Below are 21,244 nucleotides of genomic sequence, written 5' to 3' on the forward strand. Positions count from 1 at the left end.
ATAAAGAAACATTTGTATTTTAGTAAAATGAGCCCTAACGTAGGGCAATTCTTAATTCAAATTTAATTACTTAAAAATTATACTAAGGGTAGAATTTTAGATGCCTGGGCATTAAAAATATTTGACACATAGTGTCCTCTTCCTGGTATCCTTCAAATCACAGAAAACAAGTAATAAGTTTATGCCTACCATTTAGACATTATATACTATAGGATTGCCTCTCAGGTTAGTCTCTAATACCTGGTATTTATACCAAGGTATTAATGACTTAAATGTCTTAATATAACACCCATCTAGAAGTATTTACATTTGAAAAGTAAATTTCTGAGGCTGCAATGACCAACCCAAAGGATAACCCTTGAAGAGTAGAATGTAGGTGTGTAAGAAATCTGGTAGGGAGATACTCTGAGGCAGGGTAACCTTTGTAGCCACCCTTCAAGTCACACATGAGAGAGTGAGACGCTGGTACTATTTAAGGCTCATGGGCAGGAAATGATATTAAGAACTGATCTATTCATTCACTTGCTCCCTAGACCAGACATTAACTGTCCCAGGAAGGGAATTATCTTTTTGATGCTGGGGCATTTGTAGGAGACTTTACTACACTGCAGTATTGTAAACTGGAAGTTGCCTTGGAATTAAAACAATGGGTTTTTCCCGTGCATAAACCACGTACCCCTGATCTTGTTCTTAAGTTATCTAACTCAAGCTACTAATCTGTACAATTTGCATAATGTCTGTCTTAAGGGTTGCTCTGAAATACTAAGCAAGATCATCTATTTGGAATTTCCAGGCATGACTTCTGTTCAAGCTACAGTGGTATGTGCTCCCCATGTTATAGGAGAAGTCAAAGGCACATCTTTCTATTCTCTTTTTTGAAGCACCCCATAGGATAGTTCAAGTACAAACATAATTTTATAAGACTGCACCTTCTCATTTCCTCTCTTCTCTTCCTGTACATTATGCCAAAGAAACAAAACCCTCAAATGCCAATGCCCGTGAAACTAGAAGAATATTATGTCTTAAAATGAACAAAAAATATGTAAGTGCTGCCCCAAATACCCGAGATTGTCATGGAAGCTGTGTAGAACTGAATCTCTTTAGGAGATTCAAGAAAAGATTTTGACTCCAGATGGACTTTCCTTATGAATAGAGGGTTTAGACAAGTAGTTTTGAACAAGCAGCCATTCAGAGAATATTGTTCCTTCTTCAAAGTTCTTCTTAAGGTAACTATTAAGGATGGATTTGGGCTAATCAAGACCTAACTAAGGACACCACAGCAAAAGAACTGTGGATGAGCACGAATACTATCTGCAGTCTACAGAACAGAGATGAAGCAGACGTGAGACTTAGGGTCACAAAACAGAAAGCAAATGGGACCTGTCCTGACAATGTTGAAATGATGCAACCAACAGGAAAACGAGAGACTGAAGGGAAAAGATCAGAACTAGAGTAATTGATTTACATGTAGTAGCTCAAAGTCAAGTAATATCACTTAAAACATAAACGAAAGAACTATAAGTACACTTAATGGTACAAAGCTAAATATAAAAAAGCTGATATTGAATATACAGCTGATAGTCAATATTATTGACTGATATTGAATAACAGGGTAAAGAGAAGAAAAAAGAGGAAACATTATTATTCAGAGGAGGGAACGACTAGAGACTGCCTATAGAAATACCTATAGAGATAGATGTCTAAAGATTCTATAATATAGGTATAATTTTTAAAGGTAGCCACTAAAACAAAAATACCAACTATCCTAAATCTCTGAAAACTATGTACACACAGGGGAAACAAACAAAGAAACAAAGAAATATAAGATCCCACAGTGAGAGACTTTCAGAAACAAATCTGGAAAGTTTTTAAAAACCTGGGGCTTGAGAGCAGACAACTTGTTTCAAACGTTCCCCCCCAGCAGTCATTGCTAAAGGGTTAGGCATTAAATATCCTTGTTTGTCTTAATTTATAAGTGAAATAAAAATAATTGGTTAGAGATAAAAGAAGGAGTAAAAGGTCAAAATGAGTGAGAGGGAACCTACACAGGTTGAGATAATACCTAAGATTGTGACCTCACCGGACTATGCATGTATTCTTTGTATTTTGTCATGTTCACTCGGGTAAATGCTTTTTCACTGTTAACAAATGTATATCTTGCATATGAAAAAAAAGGGGGGGGATTTATAATGCTAAAGAGAGAAATTCACACACACACACAAAAAGAAGATTTTTAAACATTCTGGTTGGGGTCTACTAGAAACTATTAGGTTGGTACAAAAGTAATTGCAGTTTAAAATGAAAAATAATTGCAAAACCCGCAATTACTTTGGCACCAACCTAATAAATCTATAAGTCACCTCAGCAACCATGTCTGTGCCACGAATTTCCTTTCCTTGATTGCACTCTGGAAACCCTGGGCTTACCTAGCAGTACCAGAAATGAGGAGTTACTCTGGTGCTGCACCCAGGCCACTGTGGGAATCTTAGTGTCGCATGACTTGCCAGTTTGCCTATAACACATTTCTTTATGTTTAAAGTAATAAATTGTTTCTTGTTGGAATGGCAGTTTGCTGGGATTGCCTGTTTTGCTTTTGGCCAACCCTAAGTGAAGAAAGTCAGCCCTCAGGGTTTAGAGGAGAGGGAATACATCAATCATGAAGCCCAGCCCCTCAGCAAGCAGGCAAGAGTTAGGAGGGATGGAGGGAGGCTCCATGCCCTCCACCACCCTAACAGGGTCGAGATTGGACACAGATATTTATTGGTGTCTTTAAAATATGACAAAGAGGTTTTCACTTCACACGACTCTCTTTGTCTTCCTCCCCCTAACATTTCACCTATCAAAATCACATGGACTCTCTTGGAATCTTCATGTAAGTTCAGTCTCTCCATGTCATTATCCAGAGAACAGCGGAAATTTCTATTCGTGGCATTGAAATCTCTAAGTAATGATTGGTTGGTTCTATGTGAACTGTGCCTTCAGATATCTCACACACACATAAAGTGCCACAAAACCAGATGAAGCAGAGCAGAGGGAGATCTAACTGGGGTTTGGCCATGCAGACCGGCGCTCAGCAAGGTTCTCCTTAGGACAGGCTCTTTGGTTGGTTTCAAGAGACAGTGAGAGCTTTCGCAAATGGGTCTCTGGGAACAGGTGGTCTGAGGTGTGCTAGATTCTATTCTGGCCCTGTTCACTTATTAAGAATGGCTCCCCAGGAGCTTTTCAGAGTGAATGGCACTGCCTAGCAATTTCGCCTCTTCTTTAACAGGCTTCCTTCCTTAGTCCAGTGACCAGCCGAGGAAGGAGTGAATCTTTAAAATCACCCAGAAGAGCAAACATGATGTGGCCAACACCCTTCTAAAAAACATTGCACACACGAGAGAATCACAAGCATGAGCAGGAATTCAAATAATATTGTCCAACAAACCATGGAGTAATCCCCTTACCCCAGACGTATGTAAGAAACCGGCACCATCAGCTCAATGCTCAGAGTGGGGAGGCAGGTAATATGAACAAATAAAGCAGGCAGGGACAGTTCTCTAGGGTGTGATGGGGGCTGTGGCAAAGTGGACGATTTGAACCAGGCGCTGGTTGTCTTCAGGGAAAAGCAGGCCCAGGTGCAGGTCTTCCAATTTTGCAAAAGTTTGCAACCTACATTTGTATGTGAAATCCCTTGATTACATCTCTGGCTAATTCTAATTTTTTAAGACACTGACCAGGCAAACAACACATCTACAGGTGTCATCTGACCAGCAGACCGCCCGTTCCTGATTACTAAGATAAATGGCTTTTCACGTTATTCACTTTTCTTCCTCCACCCCTAGTTGTTAAGTGGGAAGAAAGAACTACAAACTGGTCTGGGCTTTTTTTAAAATCCGAGTTCAACCCCCAGCCTGTCCATTTAGGCTGTCTCTAGCTGAGGCATCTTGGGAAATGGCCAAGCGGAGGACAGCACAATTTGAAGCTCTCTCTTTCCTTTTCATTTCTGTTTATTTCAGCAGTGGAGTCAGAGGAGCAATTATGTTGTTACAGTAACGGCCACTAGTTTTGCAAGGCAGAGAAAGGAGTCAAGGATGAGAAAGGCCCACACAAAACAGGAGCAACCCGCCGACCACATCACAGCATCAGTGCTCGAGCAAGAGAAACAGACACGTTCTTAAGGACTCGTGGTCTTAAAGCTATCGAAAGGATTTGCTGAGTATCTGAGAACGCAATAAAACCCAGCGTGTGTATACTTAATAGCAGTGACTAATTTATGAAATTGCTATGTTGATCCATCCAGAGTTGTGTGAAGTCACAAGAAATGACTTTCATGTTTGTCGCAGATGCTGTTGGATGTCCATTCTAAATGAATTTCACACTTCTGCCTTACTGAGAGAGCTTTGATTTTGTTTAGGTTTCTGCCCCTCTTCCCATATGACTCATTGGTAAATCCTAATTGGGTGAGGTCACAGTGGTCTGACTCCCATTCATGGGTGATAGGTGTAGGGCAAGCCTGGTCATTGAAGGGTGAGGGATTCGGAGGCCTCTGGGAAAGAAGTTATCACTAGTGATAAAGTGAAGCCTCATAAGAGATGACCTCACTTCTTCCTTTGAATGTTATCGTGTCTGGATGTGACATCTGGGTTCCATCATGTAATGGTTAGCATCTGGACTCTGGATGTGACATCTGGAACTCCAGCAGCCATATTGAGATCATGAGAGAAATCAGCTTAAGGACAAATCTGAACCAATGGTGGCAGAGTGGGAAGACGGAAAGGCCCTCATACTTGAAGATATATATTTCAGTCACTGATTTAAATTGAACTAAACAACCCTGAATCCCACCGCCCTCTGGATTGCTTGTATATGAGACAGTACATTTTTAAAATCTTCTATGCCAACTTGAGTTGAAGGTTTTTCTGTTACAAATGGCTAAAGGTAGCCTAACTGATACAATGTTCATTCCTGAGGGTCTACAAAATAGTCTCTTTTCTATCCGAATAATGACATTTTAGTCAACTATGGACCACATATATGACAGTGGTCACATGAGATTACAATGGAGCTGAAAAATTCCTATCACCTAGTGACATCCTAGCTGTCATAAGGTCAGAGCACAATGCATTACTCATGTGTTGGTGGTGATACTGGTGTTAACAAACCTACTACACCATCAGTTGTAGCAAAGCACAGCACGTATAATTATGTAGAGTACTTGATGGTGCTAATAAACGACTGCATTACTCGTTTAGGTATTTACTATATCATACTTCTTATCGTTATTTTACAGGGTACTCTTTCTGCTTATAAAAACAAAGTTTGCTGTAAAATAGTACGCTGGGTGACACTGGCAGCTACCTCATACATCTGGTGCTTACCTCGTGTCTTGATTGCATCATTTTCTCTTCTGCTTGATTTAATCTTGTTGTTTTTTTTACAGTAATGTGCTGTATAGGTTTGTAACCTGGGATCAGTAGGCTATACCATAGAGCTCTATAGCACAGAGCCTAGGAGAGTGTGGTAGGCTGTCCTATCTAGGCTTGTGTAAATATACTCTATGGTATTTCTACAATGATGAAATTGTTTAATGACGAGTTTCTCAGAATGTATCCCCATCATCGTTAAGCAGCACAAGACTATTTAGAAAGTATCACATGTTGTGTTTACTTTTAGAAATTAAAGATGACATCCAATCAACAAAACATGGTCTCTATTGCAGTCCCTTGTTTTCAAATATGAAGAGTAAGTGAGGTCATGAAGAAAGCACACTGTCTGTAAACCATGGTTTTCTGGCTTTCAACAGTCAAAAGAGATATGGGGCAGAGAAACTCGTATTAAACATGAGACCTGTTGTCTAGGAGTCTTCCAGTCGTGTCAGGCTTAAGACCCACTAGTTCCAGCTTCGTTCTTTCCCACATTCAATCTTGTAATAGCTGGCATAGCAAACATTGCCCACCCAACATCCATCCACTCCTTTTCCTTATTAAGAAAAACATGTTTTATTTGGGGCGGGAGATATTGAGAAAGGGGGATGTTGACCGATGTCCCCAGCCAAAAAGCTCCATTTCTCAGCCTCCTTCGCTGCTAGTACTGGTCATGTGACACAGTTCTGACTCAAAGGCAAAGGCTAAGGATTTCTGAGAAAGTTTTGCTTTCATGATATAGGTAGGCCCCATCCTTTTCTGTTTGCTTTTTTTTTCCTGGATGAAGTTGGGGTGGGCTGGCTGTGGCAGCCATCCTATAAGAAAATCATAAAGATCTTGCCTCTGAATCCTTAGATCACCGCACTGGCTCCGCACTGCTAGCTCCTAGACTTCTTAGGATATGAGGGAAAACTAAATCTCTACCTTCTTTAAGGCTCAGACATTTTGTTTTGTTTTATTTTGTTTTGTTACATGTATCTGAGTATAATCTCTAATCAGTACAGATACAACTTACAAGTGCCCCATTTCCCCAAAGGAGAGGGTCTGGGTTATCTACCATCAATATAACTCAATAGAGGAAATCCTGTATTTGGAAATATTTTATATTTAAAAATACACATTAAAAAACTCTTAGGACCAAGTAAGTTAGGAGGCAAATGAGGATTTTTTAAAAAACATGAATGATATAATAATCATGCTCAAAGTGCAATTTTAATATTTTACAAGATGAACCAAAAAAATCTGGACAACACTCTTTGGAAAGACATAAAAGAGGTAGAAAGATCATGGCTTTTAGCTGGATTATATTGAAGAAGCAATAAATATCATTGTTCCCATGTTAGAAATGAAGAAACTAAGGAACCAAGAGAGATGAATCAACACTTATACAACACATGCTTTGAAAGAATAAAAATCCAGCTAATTGATAAAAAAGAGCAAAGCTTTTAAGATGAAGAAGAAAAGACCCAAGGAAAAAACAACCTGTCGTTGCTCATCTGGCATATACACATTTCTTCTCATGTGGATGTAGGCTCTGTTTTAAGTTTGACAATAAAATAAAATCAGGACTAGGACCTTCTCCCTTCAGGTGATTCACAAATCCTGGCAGCAAGTTAATCTTTGTGACTCCATGGAGAATACTGGTATTTTCAAGGAAAGAGCAAAGATGGAGGAGGCTGGTATGGAGAGATGGGCTCTTTTAAGCAATTCTGTATTGTTACGGCCTGAAGTGAACCCATGAAGCCTCAGTTTCCTTACCTGTGCTCACTCCACCCCCACCCACAATAGTAATTTTTTTTCCTTGTCTGTTTTCACCAAGTATTTGCTAAAAGTTTAATGATGGCAAGAACAAAACAACAAGTTCAAATATCAGGGAACGTGTGTTTTGTGCTCTAACACCACAGCTACTGCAGAAGTGTAAAAGAGTGGCATGTGCTCCTCCAAGGAACAAGAGCACAGCCTGACCCAGAGAGGAGAGGACCCCTGGGGGCCTCTGGAGGCAGAGCTGGGGGAGAGTCACCGGGTGGAGAAACCAGGGCAGGCAGGGCTTGATTACAGTTTCAGAGTAGAAGGACTAAAACCCCCACGTTGTCTTCCTGGGGACTCCCTCAATCCACCCGTGGTGAGATTTACCTCTTTTATCAATCAGCCTATATGTTATACAAAGTATACAAAGTCAAGTAGAAGGAAAACGAGGGGGGGAAATAGAGAGGTGTTTCTGTGGGTCTAATGAAGGAGGTGGCTGATTGAAAGACATAAAGCCCCAAGAGGGGAAACTAGGGGCATTTTCAGTACTCTCAGTGACCGTGGTCCTTCTGCTCTGGGCATGGAAATAGCTCATCCTTGTGGGTCCCTTGAAAAGCTATTTCACAGAGTCTGATTAAAGGAGCCTGTGGCTGAGAAAATGAATAATGTGAATCCCACATTTTTCTTCGATTACTCCCTACGCATTTGAGCTGGGTAAAAAAATACTCTGTGATGATCAACTATCCCCAGTAGGAGCAGAAAGGGGGGCATTGTGGGGTGGGAAATTGTACTGCACCTGCTTGAAATGCCTGCTTGGTGTGTTACTGAACCTCTCTGATCATACTCAAAGACTGCCAAATTACCCAGAGCCATCCGCCCTGCAGCACTTAAAAAAATAAAAAATAAAAAAGACTGTGCTTTTAAAAAACAAATTGAAGGCAATTATTGCTTTCTTCCTTTTGGATTCTTCCTCCTGATTATCCTACCCCATGTGCTATAAGAACACACCTGGCTCCTGCTTTCCCAGAATCCCAAGCTGGAGGTTAATTGTTCTCTAGACTAGGAATGGGCAGAAATCAACAAGGAAATTCTTTTGAGGGCAAAAGGCAGAGGGGACAGATGTTATTTCTGGTTGACCACATCTTTAGAACACCCTCTCTTCTTTTCGATAGGGTTCCACAATTTTAGTCCCATATTACCAAAGTAGGATCTTAAAAACTACGTTTCCCAGCTTTCCTCACAGCTAGATATGGGCATGTGATTTAGATCCCACCAATCAGACACAGACATTCAAAATTGATTTAAAAGTAAGCCAACGACAGAAGAGGCTTTTGGAGGACATATGCTGAGGGCTTAAGTAGTGATGAGACTTTGGAAAACAGTGCCAACTCAGGCAGTTGTGGAATACTTTAGGGGTCGCAGTGCATGCATTTGCCATCTTGTCAACCTGATCAGAGGCCTGGCTTTGCACATTGAACCTGCAAGTTCAGCCTTGAGAGCATTTCTCTGGTCTTTCCTGCCCACTATCCTCTCATAAAGTCTTCCTTTCCTATTCAGTCCAAGGTGGATCTTGTTTTCTACAGCTAAAAACGACCTGGCCCAAAGGGCACACACAGATATGCAATGGGACTCCACTTGCAAACAAAGGTTCAAGAAAGCTCTTAAGCGGAATCTAAAGAAAAGAATATGTGAATGAACTAATCAGAAACAGTTTTGGGGACACAAAGAAAAAACCGAGAGTTGTTAGATGGGCAGGGGTGGGGAAGGCTGGGGATAAGGGGAAAGGTGAAGGGATTAGGAAGTAGCTGGTAACCACAAGATGGCCTCAGCGATTTTTGAAAATTAATTTGGGAAACTTATTCAATAATGTTGTGAAGATTTTGTTGGGTATCCGATGGACATGCGTCCTATTTGGGAGACCACCTCAGAGATACTGTGGATGCCTGATCATGGCATTGTACACCAGAGGCTGGGCATTGATGAATGCCAACTATAATTTTATATATATAATGTGATGGCTCGGTGTGGGGTCGGGAGGGGGGGGTGGTGGGGGGAGGGGGGTTCACAGTGTGAGAGATGTGAATGATGAACGTCTAAGTATTACCTTGTCTTGTACACCTGAAACTAATAAAAATAAATAAATATATATATATACATATATATATATGTATATATATATATATAAAGAAAGCTCTTAAGTAAGGGGATTCTAATCTTGACATGGGCTTGGTACTGAGGAGCCTTGCAAGGTTCAGGAGGTTTGAGTGAGCTGTTCTGGCTTCTCAGGCAAAACTCTTGGAGCAAAAAATGATTGCAGCTAAAACACAGGATCACATCTACTCTCATGAGACAACCCAACAAGTGACAGTCTAGATAGGCTTATTCTAGGAGCAGTGCTTTTCTGTCCCTGCTAGAAATGCCACCATCATGAGTGTCCTATTGGAGGGCAAATCCTTCAGAAAAGGCTTACTTTTTCATTGTTAGCTGTGTGGCAGACTTTAGCTGACACAGTTCAGGATTGAGTTCTTGGGAAAGAGGCTCAGGAGGGTCCCAAGAAGTGGAAGGTGGTAAAACATTGAAACATTTCATACATTTCTCCAGGTCTGGTTCTGTGTCAGCTGTGAATCCACATGGTTTTGAAAGAAATTAGAAAGAACACATCACATCTTATGTGGTTCTTTGGCAATGAAAACAAGAGCAAGGTGAATCTCTTTACTGTTTCAAATGTGATTTCCCTAAATGAAGGAAATCGAAGCATATGGCAAGAAGCTTTAAAATCTGTTAACGTGTGAATGTCATGATAAAAATGGAACTCGTGAGTGTTACGAACTGCCAGGCCAGGTTCTCTGAAAATGGAAGGGAATCTTGAATTCATTTTCTCCTTTTGCCATGGACCTGACTAAATCTGGCTGTGGAAACTACTTCTCCTCCAAGACCGGAAATGAAATTTTGAAGAAAGGGAGGCTTAAAATTAGGTAATGTAGAAACTGTTAAATGCTGCAGAAAAATCTGGTGACTTTGGATCCATCTACTAGGTGACCTTGGGCAACTCAATTGACCTCTCTAACCCTCTGTTTCCTCATTTAAGTGAGAATGTTTATTCTCAGCTCATCAAACTGTTCTGAGGAGAATACCAATAACATAGGCAAAATATCTGATCATGGTTAGGGCTGAAGAAATGGGAACTATTAAATGATGAATAAGGCCTCTACTTTCAACATAGTGCATCTAATGATAATGATAGAGAGAGTATGAGCTTCTAGTAGTAACCTCTAGAAAGGCTATAAGTCACTACAAGGGTTCAGTAAGTGGCCTTCAGAGGGGAGAACTGAAAATTCAGCCCGCCTTCATCAATGAGCACACAAGTTCATTATCAAGCTATGTGTTAATCTCTGCCACACTGTCCTCCCATTTAGAATTGAAATAAGAGAACTATCTGCCCTGGACAATGTGTTTAAGCTTTTATTGTGAATGGTAGCAGGTTGGGGACTGGAATGTAATCGACAAATAGCCTAGATGTGAAGAGCATCATTTGGAAGACTCTTAACGGACAATAATCCACAGCAAACAAGTTCAAAGCAGATGCTGCTGCTTGGAAATCATGAATTTAGTCAAGGTTGAAAGGTACAAGAATAGTGAAGTATTTTGCACAAACGAAATCTTGTTGATGATCCCGTCGAATTGATGCCCTTGGAACGCAGTCTCTTAAGGGTTTTGTTTTGCTTCTTTGAGAAAGGCTGTCATTGTCATTGTCGGTTCAGCTGGGGGTTCCTTCCTTCACTTGAGAACCTGGAACAGAGAGATCAGCAACTTAGTAGGAGTTAAACAAATGTAGTAAAGTCCAATATTTGAAGTAAATCCATTCCCCAGAAATCATCAGCATCACAAGGAAAGGCAAATTGTTAGAAAGGCAAATTCCTAGGTCACCTAGACCTACTGAGTTGGAAACTCCGGGGTTGGGGTCCACGATCTGTGCTTTCAGAATTCCCCCAGGTAAATCTGACTCGGTATGTTAATGCTTGAGAACCACAGATGTCCCAGAGAGAGAAATGAACTTCCTCTTTTGGGGGAGCCACTACATTTTTGGGTCTTTTTGTTCTATTAGCTTAATTTGTATCCTGATGTGGCTCAGGTGTATTTTGAGTGTTAGAAATTAAATGCATTATTCTTCTTACTTGTCACTAAAGTAGCAGCTGGGTAGGGGGACTCTTAGGGGACGTGAAATCTTAATTCTTACTTGGCTTGTTTTGTCAATGCCTTGTGACACAAGTCAAAGCTAGCTGCAAATTCCACAGTAACACATCATCGACCCATGACTGTAAATGGCAGTAGTGTGGACAACTTGGAAGAGAAGCTAATTTGGGTTTGTGCCAGTCCTATATTTATTGTGGCTTGCTTTGTTGTGCCTTCTTTTCAAGTTAAGACCGAAGAAAGAAGAAGTAGCTATGATTTAAAAATACTTCTTTGTTCCCATAGAGCACCTTTTACCTGCTGAGGTAAGAAAACACTTTTCATCCAGGCTAGAGCTTATTACTGTTTCCAAGATTCTCTGGCTTTTCAGGTCCCCCAACATCCAGACCAGCCATTTGTTCCTAATAAAGGAATTACTGATCTTCTCAGGCCAGTTTTTACCTGCTCTGTGGCACAACTGTTTGGACAGGGTGCTAATGAAGCCAAGGCCTGGAATTCAATTCCCACACAGGCCAAATAGCTTTGCTTTTTTCCATGAGCCCAGGCTGCACTATGAAGGGTCACCGGTCTTCCTAAAGAGGCTGCCAGGCACCTTTGTGTAGAGCTGGAGTTCCTAAAAGGGGCCAGCTGAGGATGTGGGAAAGGATCCAAAGATGTCCTCATGGGCTCCAAATATTGAATCCAAGCATTTTGGCTCAAGGGAGAGGAAGTCAAGCTACAAGGAAGGGAAGAATTGTGACCCTAGGAAGATCAAGGACCTGGCGGTAAAGTGGGGGAGAAGGTGTATGGGGGAGCGACTTTCCTCTGCTCCTTCACAGAAACTGTCAGGGTAGTCAGGGGAGTTGTATTCTCGACTGTGAGTTGCTTTTCCTGCATTTTGGAGCTTCCTTCAGAGCATTTCAGAATATTGGGAAGTAAAACCTTTCTATTCCCCGTACTGATGTGATGGGACAGTGGAAGCAGTCCCTTAAAAGGGAGGGCAAACTTGCCCATTTCCTTCCGTTCTGTGACACCCTCAGCAGTGCCTTCCCCAGGTCCTTTTCCTCATGTCTACCCCGTAAGAGAAAAGACCTAAGGCTGCGAAGAACAATGGACTGCGTCCAAATTACTCAAGGAACCCAAAGGCCAACTTCAGACTTTATGAAAGCACAGGACAATCCACGGCCATATCCAGGATTACGGGTTAGGCCTTGGAGCTGAGCTGAACACTGTTTTGTGTTATAGAAACCATAAGGTCAAAGTTCCATTAATTTTTGTAAGAAAGGTACAGTTAAAAGAAAGACTAAGGTTAGCCTCAGAAATGATTGGCTATAATTGCTGATAAAGTTCTGGAGCTTGTTTGCCATGATATTGTAGTCTAAATCCCGTACACATTTACACAGATCTTTTCTGAATTAAGTCAATATCTTTGTGATCGAAACATCAACACTTCTAACTACAGCTCTGGGAGAGTTGGCAACAGGACTCGATGTCTTATTACTAAAGCGGGAGAGGAGAGCATATGTGAACAGTTTTTAATTTTAAGAAACGTCCTTCAGCCTCTGAAAACTCCTGCTGCTAATTCTGGCAATGCCTAGCTAAGTTATTAAACTTCTTTCTAACGTTGAGAGATATATGGGTTTCTAATAGATCTATTCCCTTGGTACGCCCTCTTTGTGAATAAGACAACTGTGAGATGTTTTCAATTTTCATAACAACCTACTTTCATCGAGGCAGAATTTCCAAAGCAAGGGGAGTAATAAGCTGTTTTGGTCTATGCGAATACAAAACTAACTGTTGAATTTGTTTTTCATGTTCCCAGGAAATATATTCAAAAGAATGGTACCAATGTGTGCAATAGCTAATTATTCAACTTAAGGTGGAATGAAACAGGAGGGCTTTCTAAACTTCTGAAAAGAAGAACAAGGCATAAAAACGATACAGTAGATAACAAGACCTGATTACAAAAAGGTGACTGTCTTTTCAGGTCACATTAAATACTGATAAAGATTGTCCCCTTTATACTATTGCCACTCGGAGACCTTTTTGGAACTATTCTTCTGCAATTGCCTCCAAGCTTACAGAATATTCTTCCAAATATAGTGGGGAAATTTTGATCCTTGAAGAAGGAGTTGAATTCTTCAAAACATTCTGAGCTATACAGAGCCAGGTTTTGAGGGAAAAATCAACTCAACGTGGATATTGCTCTTTAGTTCAAAAGTGAAGCACTGTAGATTAACACACTGATTGTGTGTGTGCTGGAGGTGGGTAATTTATGAGTGAGCTATGAGGCTAAGTCCGGTGTACATAAAATGATTTTAGAGAGCTTTGGGGCAGTGATTGGGGCTATTCTTCAGACAAATAGAAGACACTGCTTTTGGATCTCCACCCACAGAAAGTCCCACGAGGCATTTGACCAAGAAAGGGCCTGGCCAGCGGGGGGCTGAGAAGTCCAAATTCCTGGAGCCCTCAGAGCCACATAATCCACCAACAAAACAGTGCTGGTCATGTAACACCTGTGACACCTATCATAGGTGTGAACAAGAGACTCTCACTCAGCGTTCGTACAGAATTGGTACTCATTTCTGTACTGGTTGGTTTAATGCAGATATTTTTTTTTTCTGAATAAGGGCTCTAGAAACATTCTCTCTAGGTGCATAATGCAACAAGTGAACTTGTAGTTTGTGTTTAGCCTAGAAAATGTACAGTAGACCAAAGGGCAGTGAAACACAAAACCTCCCTCCAGAAAAGCCTCCGAGCCTCTGTGAAGGGGTCACCAATCAACGAGTTAAACACCATGAAATAGTGAAGGAGCCAGCTTCCCAAGCTCTGCGAGTGGCAAGCAGTATAATTTATTATCAGAAGCAGTGAGAAGCGCGGGTGCTACTTCATCTTCCGTCCTTCATATTGAAGGTCACTGAGGACCGTTCCCCAGATGTCTCTCATGGCAGCAGACTGTCCAAGGCACACAGCACAGGCTCTTGTCCTGGCTTCACCAGTGAAAAGCTACGTGACCATCTCAGTTTCCTCTAAAATGGAGGGCATGATAGAATCTTCCAGAATCTTCCTCCTAAGACGGCTGTGGGCATTAAAGGTAGTAAACTGCTTCTCCCAATACTTGGAGTATGGTAGATACTCAATAAAACTAGCTATTATTATTTCTAGTATTGCAGTTATTTTAGCCTTTTAGCATAAATTTCATGAAAACTTCTTAAAAGCTAATGAGAATCTCTTCATTTTCAGTTGCCTCGTTTTCTTCCCATACATTTTTTTCTCTCCTTTATGTCATTGACTGTCTTTGTATTGAAACAGTGCCAGTTTGGTGTAACTATTTTTCCCTATCGTCCATAAAATCATACATAGGACAAATCAGTTGCCCTAAGATATGTTTGCTAAGTTTTGAAATATTAGGATGAAACCTGAACGAAGTAACCATGGAACAAAAATAAAGAAGTACTGTTTTGCATAAAAGGGCACAAACGAGAATGCAGTCTTCTCAAAACATCTGTGAAGAGGCCGTTCCCCAAGTGTTCATCAAAAATAAACGTATCTGTAAATGTATCACAGGGATTTACTCAAATAATCTATGGCCCTACTATCAAAATATTCTGGTAGGACCTGTCAGATTTTTAAAAATCCCATCAATGCACAATCGCTAAGAAAACTCCTAAATTGGAGGTTTGAATCAACACCATTTTGATGTGCTAAGAGCAAAAATAAGCTATTATGTTGGAACGAAAAAAGCATGGGAATTGTCTACTCATTTCCTCGGCATGTATTGGTGTCAGCAGAACGTGGCGCTGTGAAGGCTTGTCGTAAACAATTTTATTCTCCCCTGCCGGAATGTCCCCTCCTTCCAACTCTCCCCAAACACCTCCCACCCCATCCCACCCCTACTTCTCCAGTGGGTCCCTTATACATACTTTGTGTCTTGAACCTACCTCTTTCACGTTGCTGCTACTCTTGGAATCCCAAGTACACTGGCGAATACCCAGGGGCTCCTCGTGGAGATGACTGATGGCTTTTCCCCTTTGCTTCTATGAGACTTAGCAAATTCCTCGCAGCATCTTCCCACAAAATGTACTCCGGCAGCTGCTGCTTCAGGCTCCCTCCTTTGTAAACATATGGGGTCTCTCCTGTGCTCTTTTTCCCCATTAAATGCCCTGTAAACAGAAGGGGGAGATGATAGAAGAGGGAAAAGGGGATCAACCATATAGTGATAGTAGGAGAACTGACTCTAGATGTTGACCACACTGTGCAATATATAGATAAACACTTGAAACCTATATAATTTTACTAACCAATGTCACCCCAATAAATTTAATAAAACTTAAAAACAAAAAACAGAATGTCACAAATTTAACCCACAGGAATGAATGAATGAGAAATTTGAAGGGACCCCAATTCTGTTTGTGCTGCTTCCTTCTAAATGAAGGATAAATCGCATTTTACTATTAGGAGTTAGTTCCTAAATGACTGGCGGATTTTGCTCTGTGTTCAAAATATGCAATACGCTGAACAACTTCACACCTGCAACTCAGAAGTCCTGGATTTGGTCCCAGCCTCTCTGCTAACTAGCTAGGTGACCTCTGCCATGTCATTTAGCTTCTCCAATTTTCAATTTCTCAGCTATAAAATGAACAGGTTGGACTAGATGAAATCTAAGGGAACTTCCATATCTACAATTCTATCACCGATTCTGTGTGCACCGAATTCCATTCCCAACTGAATGGTGGAGTCTAAAACATCCTCCCCAGCCAATTTTAAATTGCTGCTGAAAAGAAAAGTCTCGATGCTTTTCTTCGTCTGATTAAAAAAGAAGAAGAAGAAGAAGAAAGGTGTTGGTTACCTCTTATTGGTAATAGAAATGTACCAAAGGAATTTTTCATTTAAACTTTCTTAGAATTTTAGCCAAGATTGAATCTAGGAAGCGCCACCTAGAAATTACAGTTTGCTAAGTATGTAAGGAAAAACCAGTTGAAACCAAGTTCTGACCAACACTCCACAGCCACATAAATGCAGAATTTTTCTCTTGGATGTCTCAAATAGTCAGTGAAAGTCATCAGTGGCTCCAGGGATGTGCACCCTGCCCTGTGAAAAAATCAAAGTTGCTGTGCAGGAGGACAAACCACTACAAATGTGGAAGTTCATTGTGCAATGGGGATAGCCGGAGGCGCAAAAGGAGGTGTGCATTCTTAACTGGAGCCTAGTCCTTAAATATGCTCACATTATCTTTTTTACTGTCTTCATTTGATTTTTTCATCATCTCTCTGTAATGGTTTTTATCGCATTTTCAAATTTCTAATATTAATAAAACTATGGTTCTTTTGATTTAAAGTTTCCAAGCAAAGAGCTCTTTGTGGCTCCAATGTTGACTGGCATGAGGGGATGGTCCACAGACCGCAGTCTCTGACAATAGAAAGAGGCCTCTTCCCAGCAGCTCCATCCACCGAGAGAAACCCTCACCGTGACTTCATGGCTGGCCTGTGTGTTGCAATGTATGGTTTACAGGATGTTGAAATGCAGATTATTTCATTTGATCCACCCTGTAGTAAGTCCGATGAACATGCAACTTGCCAAAGGTCACCCACACGTAAGCAAAGCGTCTAGGATTCAAATCAGCTGACAGTCCAGACTCTACGATATTACACTGCTGGGAAGTCTTTGAACTTCCTGAGACTACAGGGCCATTAGAAATCATTCTCAGGTCTGGAAATAAGATAAGGTCCACAAAAGGCTTTCTAATATTTTTTAAAACAGGAATCCTATATCAGGATATCATGACTAATTATGTGACTCAGCAAATTAATTCTGTGAGTATTGGGGAGCCTTAAAATGAGGTTTTACTGCCTTGCAGTGTGAGCACTTTTTCAAGTCACTTATGACACTTCAGAAAATTTCAAAACCCTAGTGAGGACTGTGCCATCTGAAGGGTTGGCATCCTGAATGATTGACTCCTCACTGGTCTGCTAGGTCGACTTGGTCCCCAGATATCCACCACAAGCACATAACCTTGCACTTAGTGGTAACAGCGATTGTGTTGCACAACTTCCCCGGCAGTAGCAAGGCTTTTGGCTTTATTTCCATGGAGGAAATTGAATCATGGTGATGGAAAATCAGGACTAGAACCTGAAGTTCCCAGAACCTTGGTCACTCTTGCCTTCCATCATTGCCTATCATCTCAGTAGGATGCTGGAAAGGAGAAAGGTATCATTGCTAATAAAGCAGAGAGGCAATGGAGATGTGTTTAAATAAGAGCTTCATTTTTGTCATGCCTGAATAACTTTGTGGACTTTTCTAAAATGGGAGGATGACATACTCCTTCATTCTGTGATGGATTTAACACAAATCCTTGCGATATTTTGCTGAATTTTTCATCTTTGCATATTTGGTGGGTGGGTAGTGTTCTGACTCCCCTCCCTAGATCCAATGACTGGTTATTAAGAAAAGTGCACCATTTCTAACATCCCAGGGAAGCACACATTCCCTGGGTCCTGTTTCACTTTTGAGCTGGCAACTGTCAACCAAATAATCATCTCCATGGCAACATGGATGATACACCCACTTCCATCTTTTCTCCCGTCATCTTTTGTTATCTGCCCAGATCATAATAATGGAGATCTCAGCATAGACAAAAGACAGGCACTCGAAAAAATAAAACTGTGCCCAGAGGGGAGGGGAAAAGGTTTTGTGCTTTTAATCACTGAAAAAAATACCACAAAAAAATACCATGGCAGGTTTGAAACGTAAATGAATTTTCTTGAACTCAAAACTTGGAGATTACCCTAACTTAGGAAAATACCTATTAAGGCCTACAGTGGTGTTGAGTTCTCGTACAAGTTAGTTTTTCTAAACAGATACTTAAACTATATTTCACAGTTTCTGGGGCAGCATACAATGTAAAGACATTCTGTAGCTGAACACTGGTGTTTCAGAATTCAAGGGCACGCTTCACATCAAAGTTAGAGCTGCCACCAGTGTTACTGTTGACCTATATTTTCGTCACACAAACAAAACATTTCTAAGAACATGAAGCCAGATAAGAACTTGTTAAGTTTTCAACTTGTTAACTTGTATTCCATTGCCACACCATGCTTCTCTCAACTGGAAGAAACAATTCAATAACAAACCTGCAAATTGGTGCTGACAGCTTCCTCATGGACAGCTTCCTCATGGACAGCAATATGTAGCTTTAGTTTGATATAATTAAAACGAAACTGCATGTTTTCAGTGACTAAGGATGACAGGCATTTACTTCGGACACTGGAAAGCTAAATTTAAAATCTAACAGTGTTATTCATGCTTGTGAATGTTCACATTCCCACAGAAGGCACTTCTGCCCAAAGCAAACTTTTGCTCAACCACAATGGCATTTTAGAACCAAATGTGATTTTCTCCTTCTCTCTTTTTCCTTTGTCTTTCCTCAACTCTGCACAGCCAGCCAAGGGAGAAGAAGGAAAAAGTGTGTTTGAGAGCAAATAAGAAAATGTAAGGTTGCTGCTGGTCTGTATGCTTTTGAGGTGGGAAAGCCCAAGCATCACCAGGAAGGGTGATTACATGCCAGACACCCCGACTACCTGGGGACAGATGTGCTCTGGATTGCAGCACTCAGGGTTGGCTTGCCCAGGAAATAACATGGCCCTACGTTCCCAGTGAACTCTCTGCTCCTCCTTTGGGCCTGCAAGAGTCACCGAATAATAAGCCTTCTTAGTACAAAAATATGGATGAGCAAAAAGAGGTTAGGAATCTCGAAGTTTCATTTCACCTTCCCACTCCACTGGCCGGTAGCTGAACATGACTCGTGCTAAGCTCCCAGAAGCCCTTTTAAGTGTCAATTCTAGGTTTGGCTTTTTTAACACCTTGTAGGATCCTTCTTTCCAGGGTGAGTTTTGTTGCGTTGTGTTTTGTTTTTAATCTTTACCCAGCCCAACCTCTCCTCTCCATACCAGACTCCCGGGTTCTTCCTGTCCCTCAGAGATCACAAATATTTCATACCTGAGGCTGCAAGAGTTGGCAAAGACTCTTTCAGCGACAATGAAAGCTACTCTGTTGCAACCAGGAGCTCTCGGATTCTCTGACAGAAGCGTACAGCACACAGAGGTGCTGAGGAGCTGCCAGTTGCAGCCTCACCCCTTCCCATGAATCCATCCTCATCTTCACACCCAGAATCTGCCTTTCGGCTGGCAACTGAATTAGCAAGTATCTTCCCAACACATTCTCCCCTACTCCTAAATAGATGACTAAGGAAACAAACCACACACACCACCACCACCACCACCACCCTTAAATCTTTAGGGATCCACCAGCTTCCCAGGAAACGTTGGGGTTGCTGTAGTTGGTTTTATGGGGAGGTTTCTGAGGAAACTGGACGCTTTGCATTAGCCAGAGACTGCGCTTGGGGTGGCCTAGAGCCTTGGGGTGCTGTTGGGTGAGGTGAGGCTTCGGACAGCTACGTGCTTCGCAGTTGCAGGGCCGAGAGCCAGGTGGAACGACCTTCCAAGTCTGTGCCTGGAGAGCAGGACTTGTTGGCAGAAGGAAAAGGAAAGGAGCTAGGGAAGAGGGCGAGGGCGCAGGTCTAGAGGTAGAGAAAAGCGGGGCTCAGGGGACAGAGAGCCCAGGGTCAGCGTGGAAAGCAGGTGCGATTCCCAGGACGCCAAGCCTGCTGGATGGAAAGAGGGAGGGTTGGGCAGAAGGGCAGAGGAAACACGATCGCTGCGAAGGCAGGATGAGTGAGAAAATTCAGGAGCGCCACACACGGAGGTGGGATTCGGGCATCTCGCTGGACAGATGTGAAACCCAGAGCGGGCGCGCGGGTCCCGGGTCCCCCACCTGTGGCTCTGCCCGACGCCAAGGCGCAGCCCGAGTTCGCGCGGGTCGGGATCGCGGGTGCCGGGCTGGATGGACGCGCTCGGGGACCCGGCTTCCCGCCGTTGTCCACCGAGAGAACAGCGCCGGATAAAAGGAGGGGTTGGGTAGGTGCGGAGGGAAGGTGAGCTCCTCTGCTCAGGGTTGGGTTTGGGGAAGCTGCGCGCCGGCTCGGGCACCCTGCGGAAGAGCGAAGAGGGCGGGAAAGGACCCAGGGACCGGCCCGCAGCCGCCGAGGAGCCGCCCGCTTTCCAGGACGGGGAGCGGTGGGGTCGGGTTTTGGGAGGACGGGCTCGTGCGGGTCCAAAGGTCGGAGCAGCCCCCGCCCCAGAGCCGGGCCCCCCGCCGGGCCGGTCCCCCCGAGGACCGGCGCACCGGACACTCACCCACGGCCCAGTGGTTGCCGCGCGGGTACATCTTGGCCAGCGCGATGTCTCTGGCCCCCGGCACCGGGGCGGCCGGCCCCCGAGGCGCGTGGCAGAGGAGGAGCGCCAGCAGCAGGAGCGGCAGCTCGCGGCCGCGCATGGTCCGGCAGCGAGGCCCCTGAGGCCGCGGCGAGCCCGGGAGGGGGTGCTCTCCCCCCGAGGAGCAGGGACCGCGCGACCGGGACCTCGGAGGAGCTCCGCCGCCGCCCGCGCCGCTGCTGCAGTCTCCACCGGGCCCGCATTTTATAAGAAAGCCCAGGCGGGGGGGGGGGGCGGGGGGGCGGGGGGGCTCCCCCACAGCAGACCGGAGCGCTCTGACGTTTCCCTGTAGCGAGCTGGGGCGCCGGGACAAGCGGTCCCGAAAACCATGCGTCTCCCTGCCGAGCGGTGAAAGGGCTGAGGGTACGTTGTCCCTCTGCCTTCCCCGGCCGTCCCGTCCCTCCTCCCCACATTGCATTCCTTCCTCATGTCCTCCACGCCTTCGCCCAACACACTCAGAGGACTCCCTCTCAGCCCCCCCCAGCGCCCCCCGCACTGACTGTCCTCCGACCCCGCAGGCAGGAGTAGTGACTCCGCAGCCTTGTTCTAGGGGTGGAGGGGCGCAGAAGGACTCTTTTAGGGTCCACTTTGCTG

General features: G+C 43.2%; 1 protein-coding gene across 1 annotated transcript; it reads right to left on the reverse strand.

Annotated features, from left to right (window-relative positions):
• Positions 1 to 10,609: 10,609 nt before the first annotated feature.
• GRP (gastrin releasing peptide) lies at positions 10,610 to 20,836 on the reverse strand. Its single transcript, XM_081078418.1, has 3 exons — positions 20,573 to 20,836; positions 15,263 to 15,484; positions 10,610 to 10,940 (listed from the first exon to the last, which is right to left on the reverse strand). Exons 1-2 carry the CDS (start codon positions 20,709 to 20,711, stop codon positions 15,279 to 15,281), a joined length of 345 nt encoding a protein of 114 aa, XP_080934544.1. The 5' UTR covers positions 20,712 to 20,836; the 3' UTR covers positions 10,610 to 10,940; positions 15,263 to 15,278.
• Positions 20,837 to 21,244: the final 408 nt, after the last annotated feature.

The sequence above is a fragment of the Rhinolophus hipposideros genome (assembly GCF_964194185.1).
Source record: "Rhinolophus hipposideros genome assembly, chromosome: 17".
Classification (NCBI taxonomy): domain Eukaryota; kingdom Metazoa; phylum Chordata; class Mammalia; order Chiroptera; family Rhinolophidae; genus Rhinolophus; species Rhinolophus hipposideros.

Excerpts from the sequence above, each read along its gene's own strand:
- GRP (XM_081078418.1), bottom strand. The coding sequence starts at position 20,711 with ATGCGCGGCCGCGAGCTGCCGCTCCTGCTGCTGGCGCTCCTCCTCTGC. Across the intron at positions 15,485-20,572 it reads CGGCAACCACTGGGCCGTGG|GGCATTTAATGGGGAAAAAG; the intron begins GTGAGTGTCCGG and ends TTCTGTTTACAG.